The sequence below is a fragment of the Pseudophryne corroboree genome, chromosome 1 (genome assembly GCF_028390025.1).
Source record: "Pseudophryne corroboree isolate aPseCor3 chromosome 1, aPseCor3.hap2, whole genome shotgun sequence".
NCBI lineage: Eukaryota > Metazoa > Chordata > Amphibia > Anura > Myobatrachidae > Pseudophryne > Pseudophryne corroboree.
The window spans coordinates 110,026,412-110,049,554 of NC_086444.1; the positions used below are offsets into that span (position 1 = coordinate 110,026,412).

The following is a 23,143-nucleotide window of genomic DNA, read 5'->3' on the forward strand; positions in this document are numbered from 1 at the left end:
TGGGGAAACGGGGGAGTGGCTGGCCGAACGCAGGGCGTGTTTGTGACGTCAAATCAGGAACTGAACAGTTTGAAGTCATCACTAGCTAGGAGTAAGTTTCGAGCTGCTCAAAAACTGCATGAAAATATTTATTAGCAGTTCTGCTACTCTTTCGTTCGCACTTCTGCTAAGATACACTCCCAGAGGGCAGCGGCCTAGCGTTTGCACTGCTGCTAAAAGCAGCTAGCGAGCGATCAACTCGGAATGAGGGCCATAGGACCATCACCATGATGACAAGACAGTGACTAGCCGATTCCTGAAGATTTCTCACAAAATAATGTAATTTTTCGGCTTTTACATAGCTAGGGAGACAGTGGGGCTGACAGTGTAACGTATGTATATGCCTACATGCAGTGGCGCCGAGATGGGTAGGCCGAGGCCTGATGGAGCTGCCCAGCAGGGGCCCGGGTCCACTGCGCACACCAACCGCCACCCTTACCTGTCAGAGCCTTCTGTCTGTGTGTCCTCAGCCTGGGCCGCAGTGAGTGTAGGGAGGCTACTGCAACTTCCTCTGTCTGTGCAGCGTGGGGGGGGGCGGTAGTGATCGCACTAATCGCACCCCCATTTATATGCACTGGCCACCCCGCACATCACGGTCACAGCTCCTCAGCTTCTCACTATATAGGCCATTGATCATTTTCAGCCCCAGGTCCATGTGGCTCTTAATCCGCCCCTGGATGTACTCAGTACTTAAACAAAGGCAAATAAATAATGTTTCTTTCAGGTGCAACTGTAATCCCAAACGTTACTGAAATAAAGGAGGATATGAATCTTGGACTGACGCTTATTAGAAATGAAAATACGGGTGGATTTTTGGTATGTTGATAATAAAATAAGAAAGAACAGCTGAGGATGACATTTGTTTTCTAATGTGTGTCTGTGGTCATTGTATGTACATATTATAGTGGGGTATTTTGTATTTTTTTTAATCTATTTTATTAGAGAGATCACAATGAGTTACAGTATAATGGCCTAGACAGGTAGACATCTCAAATTCAGAGATAATGTACTAGAGATGAGCGGGTTCGGTTCCTCGGAATCCGAACCCGCCCGAACTTCAATTTTTTTTACACGGGGCCGAGTGACTCGGATCTTCCCGCCTTGCTCGGTTAACCCGAGCGCGCCCGAACGTCATCATCCCGCTGTCGGATTCTCGCGAGGCTCGGATTCTATCGCGAGACTCGGATTCTATATAAGGAGCCGCGCGTCACCGCCATTTTCACACGTGCATTGAGATTCATAGGGAGAGGACGTGGCTGGCGTCCTCTCCGTTTTAGAGAAGAGAGTGAGACTAGAGTAGAGAGAGACACAGTAGTAATTTTGGGGAGCATTAGGAGGAGTACTACTACTTGCTGAAGTGATAGATAGATAGATAGTGTGACTGTATAATGTATATCTGACTTGTGGGGGAGACACTGACAGTGGGGAGCAGTTAGAGTCTGAGAGCAGGACTCAGGAGTACATATAACGTACAGTGCACACTTTTGCTGCCAGAGTGCCACACTGCCATTGTGACCACACTGACCACCAGTATAATATATATTGTGATTGTCTGCTTAGGAGTACTACTTGCCAGTTGCTGATAGTGTGACCAGTGACCTGACCACCAGTTTAATAATCCCCACCAGTTTAATATATATATATATATATATATATATAATTGTATATAATATATATATAATATTGTATACCACCTACCCGTGTTTTTTTTTTTTTACTTTCTTCTTTATACATACTACTATAGTAGCTTACTGTAGCAGTCTGCGGTGCTGCTGAGCTGACAGTGTCCAGCAGGTCCGTCATCAGTCATTACATAATAAATATATATACCTGTCCGGCTGCAGTACTAGTGATATTATATATATATATATTGATTTCATCTCATTATCATCCAGTCTATATTAGCAGCAGACACAGTACGGTAGTCCACGGCTGTAGCTACCTCTGTGTCGGCAGTCGCTCGTCCATCCATAATTGTATACCACCTACCCGTGGTTTTTTTTTTTCTTTCTTCTTTATACATACTACTTTAGTAGCTTACTGTAGCAGTCTGCGGTGCTGCTGAGCTGACAGTGTCCAGCAGGTCCGTCATCAGTCATTACATAATAAATATATCTACCTGTCCGGCTGCAGTACTAGTGTGATATTATATATATATATATTGATTTCATCTCATTATCATCCAGTCTATATTAGCAGCAGACACAGTACGGTAGTCCACGGCTGTAGCTACCTCTGTGTCGGCAGTCGCTCGTCCATCCATTATTGTATACCACCTACCCGTGGTTTTTTTTTTCTTTCTTCTTTATACATACTACTATAGTAGCTTACTGTAGCAGTCTGCGGTGCTGCTGAGCTGACTGTGTCCAGCAGGTCCGTCATCAGTCATTACATAATAAATATATCTACCTGTCCGGCTGCAGTACTAGTGTGATATTATATATATATATATATTGATTTCATCTCATTATCATCCAGTCTATATTAGCAGCAGACACAGTACGGTAGTCCACGGCTGTAGCTACCTCTGTGTCGGCAGTCGCTCGTCCATCCATAATTGTATACCACCTACCCGTGGTTTTTTTTTTCTTTCTTCTTTATACATACTACTATAGTAGCTTACTGTAGCAGTCTGCGGTGCTGCTGAGCTGACAGTGTCCAGCAGGTCCGTCATCAGTCATTACATAATAAATATATCTACCTGTCCGGCTGCAGTACTAGTGTGATATTATATATATATATATTGATTTCATCTCATTATCATCCAGTCTATATTAGCAGCAGACACAGTACAGTAGTCCACGGCTGTAGCTACCTCTGTGTCGGCAGTCGCTCGTCCATCCATAATTGTATACCACCTACCCGTGGTTTTTTTTTTTCTTTCTTCTTTATACATACTACTATAGTAGCTTACTGTAGCAGTCTGCGGTGCTGCTGAGCTGACAGTGTCCAGCAGGTCCGTCATCAGTCATTACATAATAAATATATCTACCTGTCCGGCTGCAGTACTAGTGTGATATTATATATATATATATATATTGATTTCATCTCATTATCATCCAGTCTATATTAGCAGCAGACACAGTACGGTAGTCCACGGCTGTAGCTACCTCTGTGTCGGCAGTCGCTCGTCCATCCATAATTGTATACCACCTACCCGTGGTTTTTTTTTTTCTTTCTTCTTTATACATACTACTATAGTAGCTTACTGTAGCAGTCTGCGGTGCTGCTGAGCTGACAGTGTCCAGCAGGTCCGTCATCAGTCATTACATAATAAATATATCTACCTGTCCGGCTGCAGTACTAGTGTGATATTATATATATATATATATATATTGATTTCATCTCATTATCATCCAGTCTATATTAGCAGCAGACACAGTACGGTAGTCCACGGCTGTAGCTACCTCTGTGTCGGCAGTCGCTCGTCCATCCATAATTGTATACCACCTACCCGTGGTTTTTTTTTTTTCTTTCTTCTTTATACATACTACTATAGTAGCTTACTGTAGCAGTCTGCGGTGCTGCTGAGCTGACAGTGTCCAGCAGGTCCGTCATCAGTCATTACATAATAAATATATCTACCTGTCCGGCTGCAGTACTAGTGTGATATTATATATATATATATTGATTTCATCTCATTATCATCCAGTCTATATTAGCAGCAGACACAGTACGGTAGTCCACAGCTGTAGCTACCTCTGTGTCGGCAGTCGCTCGTCCATCCATAAGTATACTAGTATCCATCCATCTCCATTGTTTACCTGATGTGCCTTTTAGTTGTGCCTATTAAAATATGGAGAACAAAAATGTTGAGGTTCCAAAATTAGGGAAAGATCAAGATCCACTTCCACCTCGTGCTGAAGCTGCTGCCACTAGTCATGGCCGAGACGATGAAATGCCAGCAACGTCGTCTGCCAAGGCCGATGCCCAATGTCATAGTACAGAGCATGTAAAATCCAAAACACCAAATATCAGTAAAAAAAGGACTCCAAAATCTAAAATAAAATTGTCGGAGGAGAAGCGTAAACTTGCCAATATGCCATTTACCACACGGAGTGGCAAGGAACGGCTGAAGCCCTGGCCTATGTTCATGGCTAGTGGTTCAGCTTCACATGAGGATGGAAGCACTCAGCCTCTCGCTAGAAAAATGAAAAGACTCAAGCTGGCAAAAGCACCGCAAAGAACTGTGCGTTCTTCGAAATCCCAAATCCACAAGGAGAGTCCAATTGTGTCGGTTGCGATGCCTGACCTTCCCAACACTGGACGTGAAGAGCATGCGCCTTCCACCATTTGCACGCCCCCTGCAAGTGCTGGAAGGAGCACCCGCAGTCCAGTTCCTGATAGTCAGATTGAAGATGTCAGTGTTGAAGTACACCAGGATGAGGAGGATATGGGTGTTGCTGGCGCTGGGGAGGAAATTGACAAGGAGGATTCTGATGGTGAGGTGGTTTGTTTAAGTCAGGCACCCGGGGAGACACCTGTTGTCCGTGGGAGGAATATGGCCGTTGACATGCCTGGTGAAAATACCAAAAAAATCAGCTCTTCGGTGTGGAAGTATTTCAACAGAAATGCGGACAACATTTGTCAAGCCGTGTGTTGCCTTTGTCAAGCTGTAATAAGTAGGGGTAAGGACGTTAACCACCTCGGAACATCCTCCCTTATACGTCACCTGCAGCGCATTCATAATAAGTCAGTGACAAGTTCAAAAACTTTGGGCGACAGCGGAAGCAGTCCACTGACCAGTAAATCCCTTCCTCTTGTAACCAAGCTCACGCAAACCACCCCACCAACTCCCTCAGTGTCAATTTCCTCCTTCCCCAGGAATGCCAATAGTCCTGCAGGCCATGTCACTGGCAATTCTGACGATTCCTCTCCTGCCTGGGATTCCTCCGATGCATCCTTGCGTGTAACGCCTACTGCTGCTGGCGCTGCTGTTGTTGCTGCTGGGAGTCGATGGTCATCCCAGAGGGGAAATCGTAAGACCACTTTTACTACTTCCACCAAGCAATTGACTGTCCAACAGTCCTTCGCGAGGAAGATGAAATATCACAGCAGTCATCCTGCTGCAAAGCGGATAACTGAGGCCTTGGCATCCTGGGTGGTGAGAAACGTGGTTCCGGTATCCATCATTACTGCAGAACCAACTAGAGACTTGTTGGAGGTACTGTGTCCCCGGTACCAAATACCATCTAGGTTCCATTTCTCTAGGCAGGCGATACCGAAAATGTACACAGACCTCAGAAAAAGAGTCACCAGTGTCCTAAAAAATGCAGCTGTACCCAATGTCCACTTAACCACGGACATGTGGACAAGTGGAGCAGGGCAGGGTCAGGACTATATGACTGTGACAGCCCACTGGGTAGATGTATGGACTCCCGCCGCAAGAACAGCAGCGGCGGCACCAGTAGCAGCATCTCGCAAACGCCAACTCTTTCCTAGGCAGGCTACGCTTTGTATCACCGGTTTCCAGAATACGCACACAGCTGAAAACCTCTTACGGCAACTGAGGAAGATCATCGCGGAATGGCTTACCCCAATTGGACTCTCCTGTGGATTTGTGGCATCGGACAACGCCAGCAATATTGTGTGTGCATTAAATATGGGCAAATTCCAGCACGTCCCATGTTTTGCACATACCTTGAATTTGGTGGTGCAGAATTTTTTTAAAAACGAGAGGGGCGTGCAAGAGATGCTGTCGGTGGCCAGAAGAATTGCGGGACACTTTCGGCGTACAGGCACCACGTACAGAAGACTGGAGCAACACCAAAAACGCCTGAACCTGCCCTGCCATCATCTGAAGCAAGAAGTGGTAACGAGGTGGAATTCAACCCTATATATGCTTCAGAGGTTGGAGGAGCAGCAAAAGGCCATTCAAGCCTATACAATTCAGCACGATATAGGAGGTGGAATGCACCTGTCTCAAGCGCAGTGGAGAATGATTTCAACATTGTGCAAGGTTCTGCTGCCCTTTGAACTTGCCACACGTGAAGTCAGTTCAGACACTGCCAGCCTGAGTCAGGTCATTCCCCTCATCAGGCTTTTGCAGAAGAAGCTGGAGACATTGAAGGAGGAGCTAACACGGAGCGATTCCGCTAGGCATGTGGGACTTGTGGATGGAGCCCTTAATTCGCTTAACAAGGATTCACGGGTGGTCAATCTGTTGAAATCAGAGCACTACATTTTGGCCACCGTGCTCGATCCTAGATTTAAAACCTACCTTGGATCTCTCTTTCCGGCAGACACAAGTCTGCTGGGGTTCAAAGACCTGCTGGTTAGAAAATTGTCAAGTCAAGCGGAACGCGACCTGTCAACATCTCCTCCTTCACATTCTCCCGCAACTGGGGGTGCGAGGAAAAGGCTCAGAATTCCGAGCCCACCCGCTGGCGGTGATGCAGGGCAGTCTGGAGCGACTGCTGATGCTGACATCTGGTCCGGACTGAAGGACCTGTCAACGATTACGGACATGTCGTCTACTGTCATTGCATATGATTCTCTCCCCATTGAAAGAATGGTGGAGGATTATATGAGTGACCGCATCCAAGTAGGCACGTCACACAGTCCGTACTTATACTGGCAGGAAAAAGAGGCAATTTGGAGGCCCCTGCACAAACTGGCTTTATTCTACCTAAGTTGCCCTCCCACAAGTGTGTACTCCGAAAGAGTGTTTAGTGCCGCCGCTCACCTTGTCAGCAATCGGCGTACGAGGTTACTTCCAGAAAATGTGGAGAAGATGATGTTCATTAAAATGAATTATAATCAATTCCTCCGTGGAGACATTGACCAGCAGCAATTGCCTCCACAAAGTACACAGGGAGCTGAGATGGTGGATTCCAGTGGGGACGAATTGATAATCTGTGAGGAGGGTGATGTACATGGTGATATATCGGAGGATGATGATGAGGTGGACATCTTGCCTCTGTAGAGCCAGTTTGTGCAAGGAGAGATTAATTGCTTCTTTTTTGGTGGGGGTCCAAACCAACCCGTCATTTCAGTCACAGTCGTGTGGCAGACCCTGTCACTGAAATGATGGGTTGGTTAAAGTGTGCATGTCCTGTTTATACAACATAAGGGTGGGTGGGAGGGCCCAAGGACAATTCCATCTTGCACCTCTTTTTTCTTTAATTTTTCTTTGCGTCATGTGCTGTTTGGGGAGTGTTTTTTGGAAGGGCCATCCTGCGTGACACTGCAGTGCCACTCCTAGATGGGCCCGGTGTTTGTGTCGGCCACTAGGGTCGCTTATCTTACTCACACAGCTACCTCATTGCGCCTCTTTTTTTCTTTGCGTCATGTGCTGTTTAGGGAGTGTTTTTTGGAAGGGCCATCCTGCGTGACACTGCAGTGCCACTCCTAGATGGGCCCGGTGTTTGTGTCGGCCACTAGGGTCGCTTATCTTACTCACACAGCTACCTCATTGCGCCTCTTTTTTTCTTTGCGTCATGTGCTGTTTGGGGAGTGTTTTTTGGAAGGGCCATCCTGCGTGACACTGCAGTGCCACTCCTAGATGGGCCCGGTGTTTGTGTCGGCCACTAGGGTCGCTTATCTTACTCACACAGCTACCTCATTGCGCCTCTTTTTTTCTTTGCGTCATGTGCTGTTTGGGGAGTGTTTTTTGGAAGGGCCATCCTGAGTGACACTGCAGTGCCACTCCTAGATGGGCCCGGTGTTTGTGTCGGCCACTAGGGTCGCTTATCTTACTCACACAGCTACCTCATTGCGCCTCTTTTTTTCTTTGCGTCATGTGCTGTTTGGGGAGTGTTTTTTGGAAGGGCCATCCTGCGTGACACTGCAGTGCCACTCCTAGATGGGCCCGGTGTTTGTGTCGGCCACTAGGGTCGCTTATCTTACTCACACAGCTACCTCATTGCGCCTCTTTTTTTCTTTGCGTCATGTGCTGTTTGGGGAGTGTTTTTTGGAAGGGCCATCCTGCGTGACACTGCAGTGCCACTCCTAGATGGGCCCGGTGTTTGTGTCGGCCACTAGGGTCGCTTATCTTACTCACACAGCTACCTCATTGCGCCTCTTTTTTTCTTTGCGTCATGTGCTGTTTGGGGAGTGTTTTTTGGAAGGGCCATCCTGCGTGACACTGCAGTGCCACTCCTAGATGGGCCAGGTGTTTGTGTCGGCCACTAGGGTCGCTTATCTTACTCACACAGCTACCTCATTGCACCTCTTTTTTTCTTTGCGTCATGTGCTGTTTGGGGAGTGTTTTTTGGAAGGGCCATCCTGCGTGACACTGCAGTGCCACTCCTAGATGGGCCCGGTGTTTGTGTCGACCACTAGGGTCGCTTATCTTACTCACACAGCTACCTCATTGCGCCTCTTTTTTTCTTTGCGTCATGTGCTGTTTGGGGAGTGTTTTTTGGAAGGGCCATCCTGCGTGACACTGCAGTGCCACTCCTAGATGGGCCCGGTGTTTGTGTCGGCCACTAGGGTCGCTTATCTTACTCACACAGCTACCTCATTGCGCCTCTTTTTTTCTTTGCGTCATGTGCTGTTTGGGGAGTGTTTTTTGGAAGGGCCATCCTGCGTGACACTGCAGTGCCACTCCTAGATGGGCCAGGTGTTTGTGTCGGCCACTAGGGTCGCTTATCTTACTCACACAGCTACCTCATTGCGCCTCTTTTTTCTTTGCGTCATGTGCTGTTTGGGGAGTGTTTTTTGGAAGGGCCATCCTGCGTGACACTGCAGTGCCACTCCTAGATGGGCCCGGTGTTTGTGTCGGCCACTAGGGTCGCTTATCTTACTCACACAGCTACCTCATTGCGCCTCTTTTTTTCTTTGCGTCATGTGCTGTTTGGGGAGTGTTTTTTGGAAGGGCCATCCTGCGTGACACTGCAGTGCCACTCCTAGATGGGCCCGGTGTTTGTGTCGGCCACTAGGGTCGCTTAGCTTAGTCATCCAGCGACCTCGGTGCAAATTTTAGGGCTAAAAATAATATTGTGAGGTGTGAGGTATTCAGAATAGACTGAAAATGAGTGGAAATTATGGTTTTTGAGGTTAATAATACTTTGGGATCAAAATGACCCCCAAATTCTATGATTTAAGCTGTTTTTTAGTGTTTTTTGAAAAAAACACCCGAATCCAAAACACACCCGAATCCGACAAAAAAAATTCGGTGAGGTTTTGCCAAAACGCGGTCGAACCCAAAACACGGCCGCGGAACCGAACCCAAAACCAAAACACAAAACCCGAAAAATTTCAAGTGCACATCTCTATAATGTACATGATAATATACATAATAAGTCTCAGCTCCATCAAAATACAAATGCATTAGTGATCCAATTTTAGATATAACACATAGGGGATATTCAATTGTTTGAAAAGTCAGATGGGTGTCTGTTTTTTCCTGTCGATTAGACTGAATTTTCCCAAAAAAAGTGAAGGAGGGTAATTCCCACACACAGACCAGTGCAGCATACCGGAGACAGGGAGTAAGAGAAATAGTAAGAGAGGAAGAAAAGAAGAAAGAAGAGAACAGAAAAGGCCCAGTGGGGTGGGACCTAAGGTCGGTGGGTGAGAAAAGAACAAAAATGTAGTGGGCCCTTACGAGGCAAACGGAGACGGGACGTTTTGAGAGGCTAACCAGGGACTCCTTATTTTATTGAAGGATTTGGAGGAGTTATTAAGAATGGATACGTTTATGTGACCGGCGGTCTGCCTTTCCCCCCCCCCCCCCCCCCCCCTCCGCCAGCCATCTAATAGCCTGTATCCCGCCGTCGGTATTGTGACCGGCAGTGGCCTGACCGCCGATCGCACATATCCAACCCATTAAAAATAGCGGTCGTATATTCCATCCGGTATATATATATATATATATATATATATTAGATGCGGGATACGATAGACTGCAGAAATGGTGGAGCGTGGAGCTTCCAATCAGCTGGTATCTGGCAGGTTGTGGTGGAAACAATATGATGCACTAATTTAGTTATTGTCGTGATAGCGTGGGGATTCCCAAGGGGAGGAGGAGATACTTGGGGTCACTTGGAATAGGAATAGTGAGTGTACGCAATAGGAGAGCAATGACCTCTTGCCAAAAGACTAAGGGGTCTATTTATTAAGCCTTGGATGGAGATAACGTGGATGGAGATAAAGTACCAGCCAATCAGTTCCTAACTGCCATGTTACAGGCTGTGTTTGAAAAAATGACAGTTAGGAGCTGATTGTCTAGTACTTTATCTCAATCCAAGGCTTAGTAAGTAGACCCTTTAGTATCTTTGGACAGGTCCACCATATGTAGAGAAAGGTGCCTTAAGCCACACAGACCCTCCAACATCTGTCCGAAACTTAGGTGACGTATCATATGTTAATTGCTAAGTAGATTGTATGTTTTATTTCCTTACAGACATGTGGCCCATTATGGGCCCAGCAATGTGGAAAGGATTTCTATGCGACGGGGGTGTGCTCTGATGTAAGCCCAACTTTTCAAGTACTTAGAAGCTTTTCTCCAGCTGTCCAAAGTGAGTAAAACATGAAAACACCATTTATGATTGGCTGCTGAGGGACTTAGATATTTTGATTTACACTGTAAATAATCTAATTGGATCATGAGGTGTATCCTTTTAAAATGAATAATATTATTCTGTTACAAATTCAATGTGATTTTGTTCCTCTCCTGTCAGCTTGTTCTTCGGTTATCGATATTGCTATCGTGTGCGATGGTTCCAACAGTATTTATCCCTGGTCAGCAGTACGTAACTTCTTGGAGAAATTTGTGGAAGGGTTGGATATTGGACCTACAAAGACTCAGGTAATTGGGGATGTGGAACATTTACCTTGTAGTAATTGGGAAAAAGATCCTGGAAAATATGTAAGCTATGTGCTGGAGGCTGCAGGCATTTCTGGGAGTAGACATGAAGTGGTTTTGGATCGGAGGCCTGTTGCCTCTATTTTTGGGAGTTGCCGAAGCCAGTGACTTCGTCCCCTGACCCAGTTCTCTGGCCCTGGCAGCTTGGGGGTGGCAGGCATGCAAAGCCCTGTGTGGAGGCACTGCATGCACACCCAGAAACTCAATCTATTGCAAGGACATTTTTGCCTCCCTCTGGATTTGGGCCCGGCCCCAGGATGCTGTAAAATTTCAACTTCAAATATTCTGCATCAACATTATCAGCATACACTTTCAGAACGGCATCTGTTTTGGAAAATGTCTGCCATCATCGCCCCTAATCAGGGCTGTCTTTTCATAGGGGCTCAATGGGAAGTTGCCCAAGGGCCCCAGGAGTATAAGGGCCCTAGACTGATAGCTGAGGGTCCCCTTTTTACAGGGGTACCAGATTTTTTGAAAATCCACCCTGGGGATTTGTAGATATCTGACTTCAAAGCAATGGTCCCCATCCAAGCCTGTTAATTGCTGTTCCCAGCCAGATATCTCGGGCTTTGTCTGATTTACAGTTTTTCTGAGGGTATGCGCCAAAAGCTGGGACTCCCCCCTTTCGGTGCACACTGGCAGCTTGTCTCTACTATGCCCAGAACCAGAGATATCAGCCTTCCAGCAGCTGGTCCCTGGTCCTCCTCCACATGGCTGGTGTGCAAATTTTATATTTTCGTCAGTGGATTTCTCTGGCTCCTGAACTCTGATCCCCAAGTCCCCAGTACCTCCTGAAAGATGGGACTCTCTAGTTTTTTATCCCATTAAAAGCTGATAAATATATTTCCAGGAACTGGAGATATCTGCAGTCAAGCAAGCTGCCCTCCCACCGGAAAATGATAAATATGAAGCCCACTCCACTATCCACTCCTCCCCTGTGTATTAAACTGGAAGTCGTGTATCATGCTCCTTCATTCATCCCAATGCCTTTTTCTACGGTGTTCTCCCTCCTGACCCATCTCCCACCATCTGTGCAGTAAAGGAGTAATTGGCAGAAATTACTGCTCCAGGTCCTACATGCTGAGCGGAAGAAAGAACATCCCCTACCACCCGTGGAACATCAAAGCTACTGATAATAGCACCCCCCACCCCTACTACTGGAGTATAGGTAGGGGTCCCAGTGCATTGCTTTGCCTACACTGCTGTTAAGACAGCCCTACCCCATACCACCCCCACATGGCTGCAGTCTGTCAGTCACTTTACGTCTGCAGCCGTAGTGCATTCAATGACACAGGACCCCTACTGCCAACATCGGTACTTTGCTACGTGTGCCACAGATGCTTCGGGATCTGAATCAGGCTCTGTAGTATGTTGGTAAAGCATCATATTTAAAGTGTAAAGTTACAATGGCCACATAGTTACAATGCTTTAGGTAGCATAATGATGCTTGCATGTATCAAAGTGACGCCAGTATATGCTGTTCCTGTTTACATACTGCTCATGGACATCTAAAGGAATTTGAAGTGAGTATATAAGGAGAAGGCTATCCAGAACCCTCTGGCTGTTATCTACTGCTCAGATTCGTCCCTTTGCCCTCCTCATTGTGGATTTGCCTTGCTATATTGGAACTTATGTTTTATCATTTTTTAAGATACATTCAGACTACGCATTGAAACTTGGAAGTTTTCTGTTGTAGTCACTAAATACAGACGCATGCCTCTTCTTTATAGGTGAGTCTCATACAGTATGGAAATGATCCCCGCGTGATGTTTAGGATGAACACATACAAAAACAGACAAGACATGAGCAGAGCAATCTCGGGAATCACGCAGATGGGTGGAGATCAGACAAACACCTTCAAAGCAATCGATTTTACCAGGTATGTCAATCACTTTTGTCTTTTCACACATGTTTTTGCATGTTACAGTATTATTATTATTATTATTATTATTTATTTAAAAGCTGCCACTAAGTTTATAAGCTTAGGAGCATCATACAATGGGTGTAGAATGAAAGCAATTTAAGAAAAAATTACCAACGACCCCAATGGTTGCATTAAAAATACTGCATGGAACAATCTGTGTAAGTGTCATTTGTGTAATTTGTAACACAGATTAATCTAGGGGGTTGAATACTTTTGCAAGCCACACTATATATTGAACTTGTTTGCACTGGAAAAGAGGAGACTAAGAGTGGACATGATCAACATTTACAAATATATAAGGGGACAATACACAGAGCTTGCGGGGCATCTGTTTTTGGTAAGATTATCACAAAGGACACGTGGACACCCGCTTAGGTTAGAGGAGAGGAGATTTCTCACACAGAGACGTAAAGGTTTCTTCACAGTAAGGACAAAACGTGTTTGGAATTCCCTGTCTGAGAGAGTGGCGGACTCGGTCAACACTATTAAGAATGGGCTAGATAAATACCTAATGGATGAGGATATACAGGGTTATGGTACATAGTCACGCACTATAGTTATAAAAAACCCCAAAGAGGAATAAACACAACGGCCGACATTAGCAACAGACAAAATTAGTCCTAAAAATATTACAGTGTAGGAGACCACAAATAGGTTGCACTCGATGGAAAAATTGTCTTTTTTCAACCTCAGAAACGATGTTACTAAGTTACTATGTTAACATGCAACACAAGTCATTCCGACCCGTTCGCATGCTGCGGTTTATGCTGCGGTGCGAACGGGTCCAGAATGCGCATGCACGGCGGCCGTAATGCTCGTGCGCGACGTTGCGGTTACGTCGCGTCCTACGAAGAAAGAGCCGACCGCAAGTAGATTGACAAGAAGAAGGCGTTCCTGGGCGGATCCGGACCGTTGGCTGCTGTTTTCGGAGAGTGGTAAGGAAAACGCAGGCGTGTCCAGAAGAACGGAGGGCGGATGTCTGACGTCAAAGCTGGCTCCAGCATCGCAGAGATCGTCGCACAGGGTAAGTAGGTATAGGGCTAGTCTTGTTCTGCTTGAAAAATGTTTTAGGTTAGCAGGGCTGCACAAGCGATCGCAGCCTTGCTAAGCTAAAATACACTCCCCCATAGGCGTGCACTAGTTGATCGCAGCAGCAGCAAAAAGTTGCTGGCTGCAATCATCTCGGAATGACCACAAATAGTCCTAATTCAGAGTTGATCGCAGCAGCAAATTTATTAGCAGTTGGGCAAAACCATGGTGGTCATTCCGAGTTGATCGCTCGCTAGCTGCTTTTAGCAGCAGTGCACACGCTGGGCCGCCGCCCTCTGGGAGTGTATCTTAGCTTAGCAGAAGTGCGAACGAAAGATTAGCAGAATTGCTCGAAATTTTTTTACTGCAGTTTCTGAGTAGCTCCAGACCTACTCCTAGATTGCGATCACCTCAGTCTGTTTAGTTCCTGGTTTGATGTCACAAACACGCCCTGCGTTCGGCCAGCCACTCCCCCGTTTCTCCAGCCACTCCTGCGTTTTTGTCAGGCACGTCTGCGTTTTTCAGCACACTCCCTGAAAACGCTGAGTTGCCGCCCAGAAACACCCACTTCCTGTCAATCAAACAACGAACACTCGAGCGACTGAAAAGCGTCGCTCGAGCTTGTGTAAAACTACTAAGTTCTGTGTGAAAGTACTTAGCGCATGCGTGCTGCGTACCATGCACATGCGCATAAATGCCGTTTTTCACCTGATCGCTGTGCTGCGAAAATCGGCAGCGAGCGATCAACTCGGAATGAGGGCCCATGTGCACTGCAGGCAGGGCAGATATAACATGTACAGAGAGAGTTAGATTTGGGTGGGGTGTGTTCAAACTAAAATCTAAATTGCAGTGTAAAAATAAAGCAGCCAGTATTTACCCTGCACAGAAACAAAATAACCCACCCGAATCTAACTCTCTCTGCAAATGTTATATCTGCCCTTAGGCGCTTATTTTTGGTGAAAAAAACGATATCTGTGTACAATACATTCCTATTTAAGAATTCATTCCAACGTCCATCCTTAGATCAGCTATACGCTTGACTCTCATTCAAGGTGATGGAGTGCATAACGAGAAAAAGACATAAAAACAAAATAGTGTAATACAGGTTTTTTTAGTGTTTAAATATGTAAGCACACCTAGGGGTAAATTTACTAAGGTGGGAGTTTTTTAGAACTGGTGATGTTGCCCATAGCAACCAATCAGATTCTACTTCTCATTTATCTAGCACCTTTTAGAAGATAATAAATGGAATCTGATTGGTTGCTAAGGGTAACATCCCATCTTAAATAGAACTCCCATCTTAGTAAATTTACCCCCGTGACTCTTTTTTTGCATATGGATTATATCAAGTATTGAACAGCGTGTAAAAATTCACACTAAACAGTGCAACACCGTGCAATAAACATTCCTCTAAGTGCTTGAATTTCTTTCTAGCGTTTTATTCTAAATAAAATTGAAGTGGAAAGGGTGTACCCCACTCACTAAAATATAATGATGTGGAGTAAGCTCATAAAGGTATCTTTGGTCAAAATAAGAAGGCGTACCCCACTCACAGTGCAATACACAATATGAAGCTCATCAAGGTATCTTTCTTGGAGATATCCTGTGCTGTTTTCCAGATCAGACCAGGTGGTGTTTTTGATCCGTATGTACCCCCCCAAAAAAAAAAAAAAAAAAAACAATATCCCAATGTGTAGTATAGATTTGCAGACCCTACGGATAACACTGCGACTGCCAAGGTGCGTACTTATTAATTATTAATTTGTGCCCATGGGATAAGATATAGGCGTACGCGACTCACACAAGATTGGAAGCTTATATACACATCAAGGTTTCTTTCTATGTTCTTAAATTGAAAGCGTAAAATGCGTACCCCACTCACAGTGTTTGTAGGAGTTCTCAAAGCACATAAAAGTATCTTTCACTTTTTAATCTTCATTCAAGGTAATTCAAGCCGAGGTTTTTTGGAAAACCATAAAAAATTTATTGTACAAAAGCCCCAAACAGCAGGGGAAAAGTCCAATATAACATTAAAATTCACAAGATAAAAAAGCACAAAAAAAAAAAAAAGGTAAAAAAAACCCATCCATGCTAAACCTTTTTTCTTTTGACACAGCATTATATTATTATATTGTGTACAACTTTAGCATTTAATACTAACTCTGTATATTCTAATCTCTATTGGAAGATGTGAGTATATACTGTATATTCATATGCATGACTTATGCCTGACGCAGATACTTCAGTTTCTGAGCTGGGAGCATCTTGAGATGTGTCTGCCTGAACATGCCCATGTAAATATACTTCCTGTTGTGTGCATTTTTTTCTTCCGTTTGTAATGAGTACGTATGTGGCCAAATAAGGACCTAAATAGGCCCTTTGGGTCACCATAGAAACCAGGGAGAAGGACAATATTCACATTGGGGTGGTCTATAGACCACCAGGCCAGGGGCAGGATTTGGACAGAAACCTTTTGTTGGACATCACTAAAATGGCTTTAAAGGGAGAAGTCATAATCATGGGAGACTTTAATTTACCTGATTAAATTGGGAGGGGTCCTTTGCAAGTTCAGCTACAAGTGGCAAATTTCTACATTCCTTACAGGGACCATCTCTCAAGCAATTGGTGAGGGAGCCCACTCGCAAAGACTCAATATTAGATTTAATTCTTACAAATGGTGACAGGATAGAAGACATATATGTGGGTGAGCACCTGAGATCCAGTAATCATCAAGTAGTATGGTTTAGTATAAAGACAGGATCCAACTCCTGTCACACAAAAACAAAGGTGTTGGATTTTAGAAATGCTGACTTTGCAAAAATGGGGAGATGTTTAAGTGATTCTTTGGTGGACTGGAGGAACTTGGAAGGGGTGCAGGAGAGGTGGGAAAAACTGAAAAGTGCAATACTAAGTGCAACTGACCTTTGTATCAAAAGGGTTAGGAAATGCACCAGGAAAAGGAAGCCAGTGTGGTTCACAAAAGAAGTATCAACTAGTGTGAAAGCAAAAAAGATGGCTTTTAGGAAATACAAACAGGCTCAAAATAATAACGACAAAGAGGTGTATCTTGACAGACGGAAGGATGCTAAGAAAGTGATTAGACATGCAAAGGCAGAAGCTGAGGAGAAAATTGCCCAGTCAGTTGATAAAGGGGGAAAACTTTTTTTAAGTATATAAGTGAAAGGAGAAAATCAAATGGAGGAATAATAAGACTTAAGACAGAGAGTGAGCATTTGGTGGAGGGAGACAAGGCAATAGCAGATCACCTAAATAATTATTTTTGCTCAGTATTTACTACAGAAGAAGGGATGGGGCCACAGTTAAGTTGCAAGGACATTCATAAAAATAAGGTAGATGAAAGTACATTAACAGAGGAGGAGGTCCTAACTGAACTTTCAAAATTAAAAGTGGATAAATCAATGGGACCAGATGGGATACACCCAAGGATACTCAAAGAGCTAAAAGATGTGCTGGTTACACCTTTAACAGAATTATTTAACCAGTCACTAAATACAGGTGCTATTCCAGAGGACTGGAAAAGAGCAAATGTAGTTCCACTGCACAAAAGTGGAAGCAAGGAAGAAGCAAGTAACGACAGACCAGTAAGCCTTACATCAGTAGTAGGGAAAGTAATGGAAAAACTATTAAAAGAAAGAGTTGTGGAATATCTTAAATCAAACAACTTACAGGATCCAAAACAGCATGGATTTACTGGTGGGAGATCATGCCAAACAAATCTTATTGACTTTTTTGACTCTGTGACGTAAATAATAGATCAAGGGGGAGCTGTAGATGTAGCATATCTAGACTTTAGTAAGGCATTTGACACTGTCCCACATCATAGACTGCTAAATAAACTTGAAAGCGTGGGGGTGGATTATAAAACCATTAAATGGATAAGAACCTGGGTGCAGGATAGGAAACAGACAGTTGTAGTAAATGGAGTGCAATCTATGGAGGGAAATGTTACCAGTGGAGTACCCCAGGGATCTGTACTTGGTCCAGTTCTCTTTAATATCTTTGTTGGTGACATTGCAGATGGTATTGAAGGGAAGTTATGCCTTTTTGCATATGATACAAAGATATGCAACAGGGTAAACACCCCGGGAGGGGTAAAACAAATGATTGATGACCTAGGTAGGCTTGAGAAATGGCCAAGAACGTGGCAACTACAGTTTAATGCTAAAAAATGCAAAATCATGCACGTCTCAAAAACCCAAAGGCTAAATATTAGAGATGAGCGGGTTCGGTTTCTCTGAATCCGAACCCGCCCGAACTTCATGGTTTTTTTCACGGGTCCGAGCAGACTCGGATCCTCCCGCCTTGCTCGGTTAACCCGAGCGCGCCCGAACGTCATCATGACGCTGTCGGATTCTCGCGAGACTCGGATTCTATATAAGGAGCCGCGCGTCGCCGCCATTTTCACACGTGCATTGAGATTGATAGGGAGAGGACGTGGCTGGCGTCCTCTCCATTTAGATTAGAAGAGAGAGAGAGAGAGAGAGATTGACCTGATTTACTGGAGCTTAGGAGTACTGTAGAAGTGTAGAGAGTGCAGAGTTTACTAGTGACTGACCACAGTGACCACCAGACAGTGCAGTTTTATTTAATATATCCGTTCTCTGCCTGAAAAAAACGATACACACAGTGACTCAGTCACATACCATATCTGTGTGCACTGCTCAGCCCAGTGTGCTGCATCATCTATGTATATATATCTGACTGTGCTCAGCTCACACAGCTTATAATTGTGGGGGAGACTGGGGAGCACTGCAGTGCCAGTTATAGGTTATAGCAGGAGCCAGGAGTACATATTATATTAAAATTAAACAGTGCACACTTTTGCTGCAGGAGTGCCACTGCCAGTGTGACTGACCAGTGACCTGACCACACTGACCACCAGTATAGTTAGTAGTATACTATATTGTGATTGCCTGAAAAAGTTAAACACTCGTCGTGTGACTTCACTTGTGTGGTGTTTTTTTTTTTATTCTATAAAAAACTCATTCTGCTGACAGACAGTGTCCAGCAGGTCCGTCATTATATAATATATACCTGTCCGGCTGCAGTAGTGATATATATATATTTTTTATATCATTATTTATCATCCAGTCGCAGCAGACACAGTACGGTAGTTCACGGCTGTAGCTACCTCTGTGTCGGCACTCGGCAGTCCATCCATAATTGTATACCACCTACCCGTGGTTTTTTTTTCTTTCTTCTTTATACATACATACTACTACATCTCTTTATCAACTAGTCTATATTAGCAGCAGACACAGTACAGTACGGTAGTCCACGGCTGTAGCTACCTCTGTGTCGGCACTCGGCAGTCCGTCCATAATTGTATACCACCTACCCGTGTTTTTTTTTTCTTTCTTCTTTATACATACATACTACTACATCTCTTTATCAACCAGTCTATATTAGCAGCAGACACAGTACAGTACGGTAGTTCACGGCTGTAGCTACCTCTGTGTCGGCACTCGGCAGTCCGTCCATAATTGTATACCACCTACCCGAGGTTTTTTTTTCTTTCTTCTTTATACATACATACTACTACATCTCTTTATCAACCAGTCTATATTAGCAGCAGACACAGTACAGTACGGTAGTTCACGGCTGTAGCTACCTCTGTGTCGGCACTCGGCAGTCCGTCCATAATTGTATACCACCTACCCGAGGTTTTTTTTTCTTTCTTCTTTATACATACATACTACTACATCTCTTTATCAACCAGTCTATATTAGCAGCAGACACAGTACAGTACGGTAGTTCACGGCTGTAGCTACCTCTGTGTCGGCACTCGGCAGTCCGTCCATAATTGTATACCACCTACCCGTGGTTTTCTTTTCTTTCTTCTTTATACTTATACATACTACTACATCTCTTTATCAACCAGTCTATATTAGCAGCAGACACAGTACAGTACGGTAGTCCACGGCTGTAGCTACCTCTGTGTCGGCACTCGGCAGTCCGTCCATAATTGTATACCACCTACCCGTGGTTTTTTTTTCTTTCTTCTTTATACTTATACATACTACTACATCTCTTTATCAACCAGTCTATATTAGCAGCAGACACAGTACAGTACGGTAGTCCACGGCTGTAGCTACCTCTGTGTCAGCACTCGGCAGTCCGTCCATAATTGTATACCACCTACCCGTGGTTTTTTTTTCTTTCTTCTTTATACTTATACATACTACTACATCTCTTTATCAACCAGTCTATATTAGCAGCAGACACAGTACAGTACGGTAGTCCACGGCTGTAGCTACCTCTGTGTCGGCACTCGGCAGTCCGTCCATAATTGTATACCACCTACCCGTGTTTTTTTTTTCTTTCTTCTTTATACTTATACATACTACTACATCTCTTTATCAACCAGTCTATATTAGCAGCAGACACAGTACAGTACGGTAGTCCACGGCTGTAGCTACCTCTGTGTCGGCACTCGGCAGTCCATCCATAATTGTATACCACCTACCCGTGGTTTTTTTTTTCTTTCTTCTTTATACTTATACATACTACTACATCTCTTTATCAACCAGTCTATATTAGCAGCAGACACAGTACAGTACGGTAGTCCACGGCTGTAGCTACCTCTGTGTCGGCACTCGGCAGTCCGTCCATAATTGTATACCACCTACCTGTGGTTTTTTTTTCTTTCTTCTTTATACTTATACATACTACTACATCTCTTTATCAACCAGTCTATATTAGCAGCAGACACAGTACAGTACGGTAGTTCACGGCTGTAGCTACCTCTGTGTCGGCACTCGGCAGTCCGTCCATAATTGTATACTAGTATCCATCCATCTCCATTGTTTACCTGAGGTGCCTTTTAGTTGTGCCTATTAAAATATGGAGAACAAAAATGTTGAGGTTCCAAAATTAGGGAAAGATCAAGATCCACTTCCACCTCGTGCTGAAGCTGCTGCCACTAGTCATGGCCGAGACGATGAAATGCCAGCAACGTCGTCTGCCAAGGCCGATGCCCAATGTCATAGTACAGAGCATGTCAAATCCAAAACACCAAATATCAGTAAAAAAAGGACTCCAAAACCTAAAATAAAATTGTCGGAGGAGAAGCGTAAACTTGCCAATATGCCATTTACCACACGGAGTGGCAAGGAACGGCTGAGGCCCTGGCCTATGTTCATGGCTAGTGGTTCAGCTTCACATGAGGATGGAGGCACTCAGCCTCTCGCTAGAAAAATGAAAAGACTCAAGCTGGCAAAAGCAGTAGCACCGCAAAGAACTGTGCGTTCTTCGAAATCCCAAATCCACAAGGAGAGTCCAATTGTGTCGGTTGCGATGCCTGACCTTCCCAACACTGGACGTGAAGAGCATGCGCCTTCCACCATTTGCACGCCCCCTGCAAGTGCTGGAAGGAGCACCCGCAGTCCAGTTCCTGATAGTCAGATTGAAGATGTCAGTGTTGAAGTACACCAGGATGAGGAGGATATGGGTGTTGCTGGCGCTGGGGAGGAAATTGACCAGGAGGATTCTGATGGTGAGGTGGTTTGTTTAAGTCAGGCACCCGGGGAGACACCTGTTGTCCGTGGGAGGAATATGGCCGTTGACATGCCTGGTGAAAATACCAAAAAAATCAGCTCTTCGGTGTGGAGGTATTTCAACAGAAATGCGGACAACAGGTGTCAAGCCGTGTGTTCCCTTTGTCAAGCTGTAATAAGTAGGGGTAAGGACGTTAACCACCTCGGAACATCCTCCCTTATACGTCACCTGCAGCGCATTCATAATAAGTCAGTGACAAGTTCAAAAACTTTGGGTGACAGCGGAAGCAGTCCACTGACCAGTAAATCCCTTCCTCTTGTAACCAAGCTCACGCAAACCACCCCACCAACTCCCTCAGTGTCAATTTCCTCCTTCCCCAGGAATGCCAATAGTCCTGCAGGCCATGTCACTGGCAATTCTGACGAGTCCTCTCCTGCCTGGGATTCCTCCGATGCATCCTTGCGTGTAACGCCTACTGCTGCTGGCGCTGCTGTTGTTGCTGCTGGGAGTCGATGGTCATCCCAGAGGGGAAGTCGTAAGACCACTTTTACTACTTCCACCAAGCAATTGACTGTCCAACAGTCCTTTGCGAGGAAGATGAAATATCACAGCAGTCATCCTACTGCAAAGCGGATAACTGAGGCCTTGGCATCCTGGGTGGTGAGAAACGTGGTTCCGGTATCCATCATTACTGCAGAGCCAACTAGAGACTTGTTGGAGGTACTGTGTCCCCGGTACCAAATACCATCTAGGTTCCATTTCTCTAGGCAGGCGATACCGAAAATTTACACAGACCTCAGAAAAAGAGTCACCAGTGTCCTAAAAAATGCAGCTGTACCCAATGTCCACTTAACCACGGACATGTGGACAAGTGGAGCAGGGCAGGGTCAGGACTATATGACTGTGACAGCCCACTGGGTAGATGTATGGACTCCCGCCGCAAGAACAGCAGCGGCGGCACCAGTAGCAGCATCTCGCAAACGCCAACTCTTTCCTAGGCAGGCTACGCTTTGTATCACCGCCTTCCAGAATACGCACACAGCTGAAAACCTCTTACGGCAACTGAGGAAGATCATCGCGGAATGGCTTACCCCAATTGGACTCTCCTGTGGATTTGTGGCATCGGACAACGCCAGCAATATTGTGTGTGCATTAAATATGGGCAAATTCCAGCACGTCCCATGTTTTGCACATACCTTGAATTTGGTGGTGCAGAATTATTTAAAAAACGACAGGGGCATGCAAGAGAAGCTGTCGGTGGCCAGAAGAATTGCGGGACACTTTCGGCGTACAGGCACCACGTACAGAAGACTGGAGCACCACCAAAAACTACTGAACCTGCCCTGCCATCATCTGAAGCAAGAAGTGGTAACGAGGTGGAATTCAACCCTCTATATGCTTCAGAGGTTGGAGGAGCAGCAAAAGGCCATTCAAGCCTATACAATTGAGCACGATATAGGAGGTGGAATGCACCTGTCTCAAGCGCAGTGGAGAATGATTTCAACGTTGTGCAAGGTTCTGCTGCCCTTTGAACTTGCCACACGTGAAGTCAGTTCAGACACTGCCAGCCTGAGTCAGGTCATTCCCCTCATCAGGCTTTTGCAGAAGAAGCTGGAGACATTGAAGGAGGAGCTAACACGGAGCGATTCCGCTAGGCATGTGGGACTTGTGGATGGAGCCCTTAATTCGCTTAACAAGGATTCACGGGTGGTCAATCTGTTGAAATCAGAGCACTACATTTTGGCCACCATGCTCGATCCTAGATTTAAAGCCTACCTTGGATCTCTCTTTCCGGCAGACACAAGTCTGCTGGGGTTGAAAGA

General features: G+C 45.1%; 1 protein-coding gene across 1 annotated transcript in view; it reads left to right on the forward strand.

Moving 5' to 3' along the window:
* The window catches only part of ITGA2 (integrin subunit alpha 2), a 280,739-nt gene that overhangs the window by 114,984 nt on the left and 142,612 nt on the right, over window positions 1-23,143 (forward strand). The window contains exons 4-7 of the mRNA XM_063961900.1: window positions 764-855; window positions 10,388-10,502; window positions 10,665-10,792; window positions 12,580-12,728. Coding sequence (XP_063817970.1) covers window positions 764-855; window positions 10,388-10,502; window positions 10,665-10,792; window positions 12,580-12,728 — 484 coding nt within the window. The remainder of the gene's footprint in view (window positions 1-763; window positions 856-10,387; window positions 10,503-10,664; window positions 10,793-12,579; window positions 12,729-23,143) is intronic.